Genomic DNA, 13,693 nt, shown 5'->3' with positions numbered 1-13,693 from the left:
ACTATACACTGAGTCCAGGGGGTGCGGGGGGCGGGGGGTGCAGGGGGGTTAGGGGGCAGGGGGCGCCACGTGCAAGCTTCCGTCCCCGGAGTGAGCTGGGGTGTGCCGGGGAGGGGGGGGTGAGGGGGTCAGTACGAGTCTAGGGAAGGTGAAGGGGGACGATGAGAGCCCCGCCACCGAAGGAATGTTGACCGTGTGTGTGTGTGTGTGTGTGTGTGTGTGTGGCTGCCGGCGGTAGTGGTTATTCATGTGGCGGTGGCGGTGGCGGTGTTGTTATTCACGTTGCGGTTTTGGTGTACGTGTGGTGGTGGTGATGGTGATGGTTGTTATTCCTGTCATGTCATGGTTATAATTGTTGGTGTTCTTCATGTTGATGTTATCCAAGATGTTGCAATATGTCGTGCTGCGTTGCATGTGTTGTGTTGTGTGTCTCGGCACAGCCGTCATGCACAGAGGGAAGCCACGGAGAGTCTACTGAAGGAGGACGAGGCGCCGCCGCCGCCGCCGCCATGCACTGCGTTACCTGCACGCTGGCGGGGCACCGCCCCCATGGTCAGGTCATGACTCTCCAGGTACCCGAAAGGGTCGTACACGGGCGACAGGTCGTCGTGGGGGGGCGGGGGCGGGTGGCCCCCTTGGGCCATGACCCGACCCTGGGCGTACGTGGCCGCCAACTGCGGCGGGGGGTACACAGACCCCTGCGGCTGCTGCTGTTGCTGTAGTTGTTGCTGTAGTTGTATCTGCTGCCGTTGCTCTAGTTGTAGCTGCTGCTGCTGGTAGAAGAGCCGGGCGCGGCGGGCGAGGGCCGCGGTGCCGGGGCGGGGGTGGGGCTGGGGCGGGGCGGGGTAGCGGCCCGGCCCGAGAAAGCCGCCGCCGTACTCCGGCATGAAGGGCGGCGGGCGGAGGCTGGGGAGCACTACGGGGGAAAGGCGCGGGGGGTAGTGGGGGGCGAGGGGGACGGGGCGGGGCGTGGAGGGGTCGGGGCTGAGCGGGGGCCCCGAGCTGGCCTCCTCCGGGGCCCCGGGCAGGGCAGGGAGAGGAGAGGGTGCACTACCTGGCAGCGCGCTGGTCCCGTTGGCGGCGTCGGGGCGCCGCCCTCCGGGGCTCGCCTCGGCTGGGGGCGGCTCCTCGCTGGGGGCCGTGGCGGCGCTCACCTCCTGGGGGGTGAGGGGGGGCAGCACGCGGGGCCCGCTCTGCAGGCTGCGTGACCCCCCCGCCACCCCCACCGGCGTGTCGTTGGTCCGCGGCAAACCCTCATCTGGAACACAATAACACACACATCAGCTACACTCAACGACCTGTCCTGCCTGACCCAATCCTTACCCGCCCCATCCTAACGAGGCGGCCATCACGCCAGGCCCACCGTCCAGCAGCGTTACGCCGGGCGGCAAACCTTGGCCCTGACTCACGCCGACCCGCGTGACGCCCACCCCCGCCACCACGTAACGGCGGCACACACACACACACACGTCAATGAACTTTATTGATTAGGTGACATACTGTATTTGTTGATTTAATAATAAATTATGCATCAAACACATCAAAGAACATTACTGAAAAAAATGTTAAACAAATGAATTAAATGTATTGATAATGATGATGATGGTGATATAATAATGATAATAATAATCCTTGTTTCTTCATTATCCTTTCATACCTCCTCTCCCTCTTTGAAACATTTTGAAACATTTGAAACATTTATTAATAGCCTATTAGGTACAGTTACATAATATGTTGTATGTATTGTTAGAGGCCAGCCTTTATATAAGCATAAGCTTTTCAGGCAAAAGTGAAGACAATAGATATATAAGAAAAAAAAATAAAAAAAAAAGGAATATTGCAAATTGATCATTCTCTCTCTCTCTCTCTCTCTCTCTCTCTCTCTCTAACTTTTCTCAAAGGAGTAGTGAATCCTACGAGAGAGAGAGAGAGAGAGAGAGAGAGAGAGAGAGAGAGAGAGAGAGAGAGAGAGAGAGAGAGAGAGAGAGAGAGAGACGAAAAGAACGGAATAATTGTCCGAGTAAAAAACGTAAAATAACAACGGAAATAGCGCTGCGTCTTTTGCCTTGAACAGTGAACTTTCCGACGAGGAGGAGGAGGAGTACAAAAGCGAAAGCATCTTATATAAAACTGAATGGCAAGTACGAGGAGGAGGAGGAGGAGAAGCTGGAGGAAGAAGAAGGAAGAAAAAGAAAAGAAAATAAGGAGGAAGAAGAAGGAGGAACAGAAGAAGAGAGGAAGAGGAGTCGTAGTATAGAGATAGGAGAAGGAACAAAAGCATGAAATAATAATAATAAAAAAATCCTTCAGTGTCAATAGTGTAGTCGTTCACCTGAGGGCGGGCCGCGGTACAGGTGTTCGGGTGGGTGGGGGGCGGGGGGGCGCGGTAATTAAGGTGCAGGTCAGGTATTGTAGGTTGGCGAACACACACACCTGTGGCCCATTCATTAACCGACTAACTATTATTACCTGTGCTCTTGTCCTCTTTATTTCGCCCACTTACTATACTCTACTTTTATTTTATCGTTTTTCTTTTCCTTTGTTCTTTCTCTTCCCTTTCCTGGTCTCTATTTCCCTCTCCCTCGTTAGTTTGTTAAGTCTGTCAGCGAGTCCCTCTTTTTCTTTTCCTTCTCCTCCTCCTCCATCACAATCTTTTTTTATTTTCCGTTCCTCTTTCTGTCCTTTCCTTCCCTGGTCTCTCTCACTCTTCTGTCAACGAATCCTCCCATTTCCTCTTTGAACTTGCAATTACGCTTGATATATATGTGTGTGTGTGTGTGTGTGTGTGTGTGTGTGTGTGTGTGTGTGTGTGTGTGTGTGTGTGTGTCGGTAAATGAGACTTCTTGCCTTTTTAACTAAGTGCGATCTGGCCTTTTTCCTCCAATAGTATTTGCAAGACATCAGATGACATGGCGGTCCTGATGTGTAGTAAATCCAAAGTACTATAAATTACATTCAAATAGGTACTGTAGGTGAATATACTTAAGAATATCAGATGTATTTGATGTACTATGAGGAAATTACGATAAATATAAGTTGGTAAAGATGAAAGTACAGTCATCATTTAGAGATTGTGTGTATATTTGTATTTATATATACGAAGGGAGTGGATGGAGATGACATAAATACCTTCATCATTTTGACATTATCCATTCATATTTGTAGTTACAGACGTGCATACCAGTCAAGGTCTAGAACTGTGTGGAGAAAATAAGTGAATATAGAAAGAAAACAGTCGCTGGTTTAACGGGATATGGCAAACGTACCCCATCGAATTTAATATATTTTTGTTGTTTCTACAGTAAAAAAAAAGTTTTAAAAAAATGTATAAAAGACGACTCCATGAAACGCACCATCGAATTTAATATATTTTTTGTTGTTTCTACAGTAAAAAAAAAAAGTTTAAAAAATATGTATAAAAGACGACTCCATGAAACGCACCATCGAATTGTGTACTTTTTTCTTTGCAGTGTAGAAAAAAATTAAGATAAGAAAATGTAAAAATAATTCGATGGTTTAAATGGATATATTATGGCCCAGTCTTACAGCCCAGTCCAGCACGTTTGAAAGCTCCCTACCCAAACACAAAACACGACGAAAATTCCATGTTTAGTGTTTTTTTTTTACAGCAGAGTCAGTTCAAGGGCATAAAAAAACGTAACAAATGTGAGAGAGAAAACACTATACAAGGAGTTTTCGTCGTGTTTTACGTTTGGTTGGGGAGCTTACAAACATGCTGGACTGGACTGTAAGACTGGCCCAATGACACGCACCCCATCGAATTTTCTACCTTTTCCATACCTACCTCCTCATTTTCCTCTCTCTCCATTTCCCCTTCCCTATCCTCCTTCTCATTCCCTCTTTCTCCTGCTCCTCTTCTTTCTCTTCCTCTCCTCCTCTTTCATTTTTTTCTCTTACCTTTCCCTTCTTCCTTTCTCTCCATTTCCCCTTCCCCCATCTCTTCCTCTTCCTCTCCTCCTCTTTCATCTTTTTCTCTTACCTTTCCCTTCTTCCTTTCTCTCCATTTCCCCTTCCCCCATCTCTTCCTCTTCCTATTTTGCTTCTTCCTCTCCTCCTCTTCCTCTTTCTTCTTTTTCTCTTACCTTTCCTCCTTTTCCGTTCCCTTCTTCCTCTCTATCATTTCCCCTTCGCTTTCCTCCTCTTCCTATTTTGCTTTTTCCTCTCCTCTTCCTCTTTCTTCTTTTTCCTCCTTTTCCTTTCCCTTCTTCCTCTCTCTTTATTTCCCCTTCCCTTTCTTCCTTCTCCTTCCCATTCCTACTTTCCTTCTTCCTCTTTTTTTGTTTTTCTCTTACCATTCCTCCTGTTTCTCCTTTCCTTGATTCTACAGCAAAACAAATGAGCGAAGGACGAAAGGAGATAATTATACGGTAAACATTTTGGCCACGAAAAGATGAAAAAACTGAAGACCACAGTTTACCCAGAATAACAGGTTTTTACTTTAGCGGTTTATATAGTAAAAAAAAAAGCATGAAGGACAAAAAGGACAGTTGGAAGGGAACGATAATTTATTTTTTGGCTACGAAGAGATAGATAGATAGAGAGAGAGCAGGGGATAGATAATTATAGACAGCAAGAAACAAAGAGATATACAGGAAGGAAGGGGGGAGAGAGAGAGAGAGAGAGAGAGAGAGAGAGAGAGAGAGAGAGAGAGAGAGAGAGAGAGAGAGAGAGAGAGAGAGAGAGAGAGAGAGAGAGAGAGAGAGAGAGAGAGAGAGTTTTTCTTTCTTTTTATCCCATTTATAATTTTAAGTAAAGGTTGAAAATTATGTGTGTGTGTGTGTGTGTGTGTGTGTGTGTGTGTGTGTGTGTGTGTGTGTGTGTGTGTGTGTGTGTGTGTGTGTGTGTGTACTTCCGGGTTCTTAAAGCATAGATTAGACGGAAGAGGAGGAGGAGGAGGAGGAGGAGGATGAAGGTTTAATGTAATATCCGCTTGTAGTAACTTTGCTTTGAAACAGAGTGTGTGTGTGTGTGTGTGTGTGTGTGTGTGTGTGTGTGTGTGTGTCCTCAAAACCTACTTCCATCTCTTATCAATATCTCCTCCTCTATTTCCTCTTCGTTATTTAAACTGCCTCTGATCACCCTCCTCTTCCTCTTCCCTTTTCTCCTCCTCCTCCTCCTCTTTATCCTTTCTCTCCTCACTCTTTCTCTCCCTACATTATCTTTTCCCTTTCCTTTCCTCTTCCTCCTCCTTCCCCCCCTATTCCTTTTCCTCTCCCTTCTTACTCTCTCCATTACCCCTTCTCTTTCCTCCTTCTCCTCCTCCTATTCCCATTCCTCCTCTTCTCATTCAAGCTCCTCCCCCTATTCCTCTATCCTTTCCTCTCCCCTTCCTCCACCAGTCTAGACAGCGCCCCGTTCCCTCCCGTGGCAGCCTCAGGAAGTGCCAACCACGTCAAGCTGTCCAGGCACCGTGCCAAGGGGTCAGGGGAGAGAGAGAGAGAGAGAGAGAGAGAGAGAGAGAGAGAGAGAGAGAGAGAGAGAGAGAGAGAGAGAGAGAGAGAGAGAGAGAGAGAGAGAGAGAGAGAGAGAGAGAGAGAGAGAGAGAATAATGGAACAATATAAGGAAAAATATGAAAATAGACAGAAAGAGAGCATTAAGAGTAATTAGAGAGAGAGAGAGAGAGAGAGAGAGAGAGAGAGAGAGAGAGAGAGAGAGAGAGAGATTGTGTGGGAGGCAGAAATAGAAAGGAAGGGGAGGGAGGGGAGCTTACGTAAGAGGAAGGGAGGGAAGGGGGAGAAGAGGTTATATAAGGGAAGGGGGGAGCTGAGGGGAAGGAAATGGAAGGGCAAAAGGGGATACAGGGAAGGGATAATGGGAGGTTAGGTAAGAGGATGGGAGAAGGGAAGGTAAAGGTAAGGGAGGGAAGGGAAGGGAGGGAGATGTCATTGATGGGTAAGGAATAGTCACCTAGCAAAAATATACACCATAGACTCCGATAGAGGAAAAAAATAAAAGAAAAATGGAGATGGAGGAGGAGAAGGAAGGGGAAGAGAAGAGAAAGAGGAAAAGAAAAAAACGAAAATTATAAGCACGAAATAAATGAACGAAGAAAAGACAAAAAGAAAAAAAAAATTATAAACAGAATAAAAAAATGAATAAAAAAAGGCGACAAAATAAACTATAAAAAACACAAAATAAAAATAAGAAAAATAATAATAAAGAAAATAATATAAACAAGTTTTTATAGTTAATTTTGTCGCCTTTTTTTATTCATTTTTTATTGTTTATATTTTTTTTCTTTCTTTTTGTCTTTTCTTCGTTCATTTATTTCGTGCTTATAATTTTCTTTTTTTTTCTTTTCCTCTTTCTCTTTCTCTTCTTCCCCTTCCTTCTCCTCCTCCATCTCCATTTTTCTTTTATTTTTTTCCTCTATCGGAGTCTATGGTGTATATTCCTTACCCATCAATGACATCTCCCTCCCTTCCCTTCCCTTCCCTCCCTTACCTTTACCTTCCCTTCTCCCATCCTCTTACCTAACCTCCCATTATCCCTTCCCTGTATCCCCTTTTGCCCTTCCATTTCCTCTCTCTCTCTCTCTCTCATTACTCTTTATGCTCTCTTTCTCTCTATTTTCATATTTTTTTCTTTCATCTTTTTCCTTATATTGTTCCATTATCTCTCTCTATCTCTTTTTTTACCTTGAGATAAAAGAAAGATAACATCACAACAAACAATGGGGGAGAGAGAGAGAGAGAGAGAGAGAGAGAGAGAGAGAGAGAGAGAGAGAGAGAGAGAGAGAGAGAGAGAGAGAGAGAGAGAGAGAGAGAGAGAGACTGCCATTTCTCACATTCCTCCTTCCTTACTCTCATTTCACATTCCTCCTCCTCCTCCATCATCACTTTCCTCTTCATTCTTCTCCTTCACTTTCTCTTTTTCTCATTTTCTATCTTTTTTTCATTATTCTGATTCTCTGTCTCTTTCCTTCCTATTCTTCCTTCTTTCCTCTTTCCTTCCTCCCATTCTTACGTAATTCCATTCTCTCTATCTCTCTTCTTTCTCATTCCTCTATCTCCTATTATTCTTCCCTCTCTTCGTATCTCTCTTTTCTTCCTATTCTCTCATTCTCTCGTCCATGTTATCTATTTCTCTTCTTCCCATCCTTTCATCCTTCTATTCTCTACCTTTCTTCTCATTCTCCCATCTCCTTCCCTTCCTTTTCTCCCATCTTCTATCCTTCCCATTCTTCCATGTCCCTATTCTGTCTCTTCTTCCCATTCTTTCATATCTCTCTCTCTCTCTCTCTCTCTCTCTCTCTCTCTCTCTCTCTCTCTGTCTCCATTTTTCCTCTTTCAGCATCTCAACGTGACGGCCACAGGTAAGGTCTCAACGGCGGATTCATTAGCACATATTTACCTGTCACGACCTTGTGTGTTTACCAGAGAGAGGAGGAGGAGGAAGAGGAGGAGGAGAAGGAAGAGGGGTAGAGAGGAAAAGGATTAAACTATGAATATAAAAGAAGAAAAAGATCAAATAAAACAATAAACAGAATGAACAGAAAACTATGAATATAAAAGAAGAAAAATATGGACAGAAAAAATAAAAATAAAAAGTATAAAATTATGGATAGAAGTAAAATGAAAAACTCTAGGAACAGAAAAGAAGAAAAAAGATAAAGAAAAGATTAAAACAAAGATTGGAGAGGAGAGAAGATGGAGGAAAGAAAAGGGAAAAGGATATGGAAAAACTGATAAATAAAGAGAAGGAAATGAGAATGAAAAGAATGAGGAGGAAGAGAGAGGAGAAGAGATGAAGGAGGAAGAGAAAGAGAGGAAGAGGAAAAAGAAGAGAAAAGAGAGGAGTAAGTGAGACGATAAAAGGGGGAAGAACATAAGAATTTAGGGAGACTGCAAGACGCCTAATGGCCTACACAGGGCAGCTCCAGATTCCCCCCACTGCCACCTGTCATCCTCGTCCATGTATTCAGTCTACTTAAAAGCTATCGTCCTGCAGTAATGTGATTGAGTTCTATTCATTCCCCACCATCCTATTATAAACAATGCTTCATATCCTCCTAAATCTATACTTTTCTAATTTAAATTATTACTGCAGTTTCTATCGTTTCTTCCATTTGAATCAGACTTGCACTTTCGATTTCTTGATATGGGAGGTTCCTCAGCCCCTGACCAAGATGATTCAGGGGCTTAGGAACCTCCCATATCAAGATAGGCTGAAACATCTCAACTTACATTCTCTAGAAAGACGAAGAGTGCGGGGAGATCTGATAAAAGTATTCAAATGGGTCAAGGGTTACAACAAAGGCGATGTAAGTAAAGTACTGAGAATTAGCCAGCAGGATAGAATACGCAGTGATGGATTAAGAAAAGTAAAGATTTAGGAAGGAAATAGGCAAGCATTGGTTTAGTAATAGGGTGGTGGGGGAATGGAATAGACACAGCAACCACATAGTGAGTGCAGGGACGAAAGCTTGTTTTAAGAGTAGACTGGATAGCTACATGGACGAGGATAACAGGTGGTAGTGGGGGGAGGGGGGGATCTGAAGCTGCCCTGCGTAGGCCATTATGCCTCTTGCAGTCTCCCTATGGTCTTATGTTCTTAAAAACAATGATATAATATAATTCAGAGGGGGAGGAGGAGGCCGTATTCCAAGCCCTCCCTTACTAAAACATCACAAACCATTACCAACTCAACTACAAAAAAGTAAATAAATAAATAAATATATATATAAAGGGAGAGATGGCAACCAAACATGACAAGCGCCGGAAATAATAGAAGATAAGAAAGGAAGGATAAAAGATAAAAGAGAACAAGAATAAAAACAGGTGTGAGCTTAAAAGGGTAAAGGGACATTCATGGAGACAGGTGTTTGGATGCAGGTGTTTTGTAAAGCATAAAACATCAGTAATGGAGACAGGTGTGAAGGTGGAGGGCGTACTAGTAGAGGAGGCAGGTGTTGTAACAGAGATATCGCGAAGAGAGAGAGAGAGAGAGAGAGAGAGAGAGAGAGAGAGAGAGAGAGAGAGAGAGAGAGAGAGAGAGAGAGAGAGAGAGAGAGAGAGAGAGAGAGAGAGAGAAACACTGATGCTCTGAAACAGGATAGCAAGATAAGGGAAAGCTAAGTTAAAGCCAAACTTAATAAGATATACACACATAACATCGCTTCCCTTACCAAAGAGAAATAACTCGGGGGCATCGAAGGAGGAGAAAGGGGTGAAGAAATAAAAAAAAGGTGGCGTAAGGAGATACGAAAGGGAAGTAGAGAAAAATTAGTTAAAATCAAGCTAGTAATCAAAACAGATACACATAACAGCTCATACCTTACTTAGAAAACTTTAGAACATAAAAACATAAGGAGTCTGCAAGAGGTCGGTAGACAGGGAACCAATAAACAGAAAGAAGAATGGTAAAGTTGGCAAAAGTGTTCCTCGCGCAGTGCTGGGAAAAAAGGGCACAAATGTCTGAATAAGTGAAGATGAGTGACTTTATTTCAGGTTAGAAAATAACATAACACTGAAAAGGAAGGTGTGTGTGAATAAGAAGAAGGGAGGAACAAGAGGAGGAGGAGGACCTAAGAAGCGATACAAAGCGTTACAGGTCAAAAGAAGAGAAGGAAAAGGAAGTCCGGTAAAAACACGCCAACGGATACGCGTACGAAAAATAGATTCATGGGGTTCTATTGAGCGTTTTCCAGTTCAAGGGTACAGAAGAAGGGTCAGACTAACACCAGGACCATAAAAGGAGATTAACCGGGTTCTATTGAGTGTTTTCCAGTTCTAGGGTACAGAAGAAGGGTCAGACTACCACCAGGACCATAAAAGGAGATTACTCGGGTTCTATTGAGCGTTTTCCAGTTCTAGGGTACAGAAGAAGGGTCAGACTACCACCAGGACCATAAAAGGAGATTAATCGGGCTCTAATGAGTGTTTTCCAGCTTCAGGGTACAGAAGAAGGGTCAGACTAACACCAGGACCATAAAAGGAGATTAACCGGGTTCTATTGAGCGTTTTCTAGCTTCAGGGTACAGAAGAAGGGTCAGACTACCACCAGGACCATAAAAGTATTCTAAGGTTATTGATCGCTTTCCTTACCTAACATAAAGACTTTGAAGACACAGAATGAGGAGAAAGGATTAAAGGTGCGAGAAACATGAAAAGGAAGGGTAGGTAGAGGTGAACCCAGGTAAAGGTAATGAAGAAGAGAAAATATGACGTAGGAGAAATGAAAGGGAAAGGACAGCTAAAGGTAGAGAAAGAAAAGTTAGTCATGCTTACAAAAACTGAAACAAACAGAAACAAAAAAATAAATAGATGAACAAAAAAAAAAAGTGCAAGAGTGACGTTAGGAGAGAAATGAAAGGAAAAGGACAGGTAGAAGTAGAAAGAAAAGTTAGTCACGCTTACAAAAACAGAAACAAGAAAAAAAATAAACAGAACAAAAAAAGTGCAATAGAAGCAGGAATTTGAGGTCAAGCCAACGAAAAGAGGTTAGGAAGAATGACATTAAAGAAAGGGTCAGTTAAAGTCTCTCTCACACACACACATATCACATACACGCCAATAAAGGTTCTAAAAGGGGTGAGAGAGAGAGAGAGAGAGAGAGAGAGAGAGAGAGAGAGAGAGAGAGAGAGAGAGAGAGAGAGAGAGAGAGAGAGAGAGAGAGAGAGAGAGAGAGAGAGAGAGAGAGAGAGAAACATTTCAAGTATAAACCCAATTCCTGTTTCTTTTAATACGAATACACACAGACAACACATAACACATCTCCCTTTCCTTACCTATCATGGGTGACTGCGGGGGCGTGGACAGGTCTGGCTGGTAGACGAGATAGTGGAGGAGGAGATACACCACGAAGGCGGCCGGCAGGAAGGACAGCCATCGCCTCACCTGGAGACAACCCATGTGGACTCTGGGGGAGGGAGAGAAACACTGGTTAAGAGACAGGTGGGTGATGAGGTCAGCTCGCCCGGTTGTCCTACGCGTGCGAGCCCCACCCATAGGCTTGAGATTAAGGGCTTGGCTTTAATACGGTAATTAGACCCTCACCTGACTTGACCTCTCTCGAACCTGCACATTCCTTACCCCTCCCTGAACACGGGTTTGTTCTAGTTGGCGCTAGATACAAAATTCGGCACAACACACAAACACACACACACACACAGGAATTGACCTCTCTTTTTGGCCACTCCTTTGACCTCTATTCAGGAGCAGTAGGTAGCGGGCTTTTTTATATATTTTTTTTTCTTTACGCCCTTGAACGGTCTCCTTTGCTGTAAAAAAAAAAAAAAAATCGCAAACACTAAACACACACGAAACAAATCTTTTTCGTAATGTTTTTTGGTCTTTATGAAGTAATTTTTTTTTTTAGTTTTCAGTCATTAGTTTTAGGCCTCGAGCCATTTGTCTCCTTTGCTGCAATAAATAAATAAAATAATAGAAAAGGTTCGTGAGCTCACCCTTTGAACAGGTGTCTACATCTCTTAAACTAATTCATAAGGTAAATGACTTTACCACGGCCCAAACACCTGAGTTTACCTGTAATAATGTAGCTATTGATACTGCCGCTCAGGTGACAGGGCTGCAGGTGTATGTGTGTGTGTGTGTGTGTGTGTGTGTGTGTGTGTGTGTGTGTGTGTGTGTGTGTGTGTGTGTGTGTGTGTGTGTGTGTTTGTAAATTGCTCAGGTGTGAATCTGTTGGCTCGGGGTGGGGGTTGGGGGGGAGAGGAGAAGGAGGAGGGGATAAAGGATAGGGAGGTAAAGGTGCGTCCACACCAGGAATCTTTGTATGAACATAAGAACAGGGGAACTGCAAGAGGCCGAGTGGGCTACACAGGGCAGCTCCAGAGTCCCCCCCACTACTCACAATGGGTGAGGTGTAGTTTCAGGGGTAACCTATGTATGACAACAATGTATCCCAGACGTTTCCAAAGTTTTTCGGGAAGCAGTTGAGAAACAAATTGGATACATTCAGGAAATAATTATGAAACATTGAGAGAGAATGTATGTGTGTAATTCACCACGGACTGATCAAGTGTTGGACTCGAAATCGCCAACAGGTACTCCCCCGATATGAGCAAGTGCACTTTAGCGTCGATCTGTGTGTGTGTAATAATAATAATAATAATAATAATAATAATAATATACGGCTTATTTAGGGATGAGCAGCTCGAGAGCTGAAAGTATACATATTATATATGGAGATCATTAAAATTACTAACTTAAAATTAACTCCCTGTGTGTGTGTGTTTGTGTGTGTGTGTGTGTGTGTGTGTGTGTGTGTGTGTGTGTGTGTGTGTGTGTGTGTGTGTGTTCCTGTGTGTGTGTGTGTGTGTGTGTGTGTGTGTGATTTTCAATAGTCTATATAGGTAAACTATTTTTATATTCCAGTCAAATTTCATTTATACATTTATGGATGAGAGAGAGAGAGAGAGAGAGAGAGAGAGAGAGAGAGAGAGAGAGAGAGAGAGAGAGAGAGAGAGAGAGAGAGAGAGAGAGAGAGAGAGAGAGAGAGAGAGAGAGAGAGAGAGAGAGAGAGAGAGAGAGAGAGAGAGAGAGAGAGAGAGAGAGAGAGAGAGAGAGAGAGAGAGAGAGAGAGAGAGAGAGAGAGAGAGAGAGAGAGAGAGAGAGAGAGAGAGAGAGAGAGAGAGAGAGAGAGAGAGAGAGAGAGAGAGAGAGAGAGAGAGAGGCACAGTAATTTTTTAAATGATGAAAATTTAGAGAAAAATAGTGAAGAAAAAATGAAAATGAAAAAAAGGAAATGAAAGTGGAGGGAAACAAAGCAAAAAAAAAATGTATATATATATATAAAAAAAAGTAAAGGTTCGTGAGCTCACCCTTCAAACAGGTGTGTCGATCTATTAAGACCAATAAATATGGTAAATAAATCATTCCCCCCCCCCCCCCATACACACACATGCACATGAGTTTACCTGTAATAATGTCTTCATTGATACTGCTGCTCAGGTGAAAGGGCTACAGGTGTGTGTGTGTGTGTGTGTGTGTGTGTGTGTGTGTGTGTGTGTGTGTGTGTGTGTAGGCAGGTGTGTTAGTAAATTGCTGGCAGGTGTGGAGGTAAGGTTGGGGAGGAAAATGGTGGAGTGAGGAAGGAAAGGGAAGGGAAGGGAAAGGGGGAGAGGATAAATAGTGGGGAGAAAAATGTCATGGATTGAAATTGAGTAAGGGAGGGGGAAAGGGAAGGGAAGAGAGGCGGAGTCAAAGAAAGGGAGAGAGGGAGGAGGGAAGGGAGAGGAGAAGGGGAGGCAAGATAAACAGTGAGGAGGTGAGTCATGGATTATTTGAAAGGGAGGAAGAACAAGAGAACATAAGAACAGGAGCTGCCTTGTACAGCCCACAGACCTCTTGCAGACTCCTTACGTTCTTATGTTAAAGGAATGGAAGGAAGGAAGGGAGAGAGAGAGAGAGAGAGAGAGAGAGAGAGAGAGAGAGAGAGAGAGAGAGAGAGAGAGAGAGAGAGAGAGAGAGAGAGAGAGAGAGAGAGAGAGAGAGAGAGAGAGAGAGAGAGAGAGAGAGATATCAAGGCTAGTGTGACAATATCCAAGTGCCAAATGGAGACAGTGTTACCAAATAAAAGAAAAACCTCGGAGTGTCAAATGCAGCCAGTGTTAACAATTAAGCTAAGGAGAGTCATGCAGTGCCAAGCTAACGAGTGCCAGATGAGAGAGAGAGAGAGAGAGAGAGAGAGAGAGAGAGGTGGCACTCC

General features: G+C 43.9%; 1 protein-coding gene across 3 annotated transcripts in view; it reads right to left on the bottom strand.

Annotated features, from left to right (window-relative positions):
- The window catches only part of LOC126983918 (lactosylceramide 1,3-N-acetyl-beta-D-glucosaminyltransferase-like), a 158,967-nt gene that overhangs the window by 7,917 nt on the left and 137,357 nt on the right, over positions 1 to 13,693 (bottom strand). For all 3 annotated transcript variants that reach the window (XM_050837134.1, XM_050837135.1, XM_050837133.1), the window contains 2 exons: positions 10,752 to 10,882; positions 1,055 to 1,258 (listed from right to left, as the gene is read on the bottom strand). In XM_050837134.1, coding sequence (XP_050693091.1) covers positions 1,055 to 1,258; positions 10,752 to 10,875 — 328 coding nt within the window. In that variant the 5' untranslated portion in view covers positions 10,876 to 10,882. The remainder of the gene's footprint in view (positions 1 to 1,054; positions 1,259 to 10,751; positions 10,883 to 13,693) is intronic.

The sequence above is a fragment of the Eriocheir sinensis genome, chromosome 55, assembly GCF_024679095.1.
Source record: "Eriocheir sinensis breed Jianghai 21 chromosome 55, ASM2467909v1, whole genome shotgun sequence".
Lineage (NCBI taxonomy): Eukaryota > Metazoa > Arthropoda > Malacostraca > Decapoda > Varunidae > Eriocheir > Eriocheir sinensis.
Note: the sequence above shows the minus strand (reverse complement) of the source record. Positions and strands in the feature narration are given on the sequence as shown.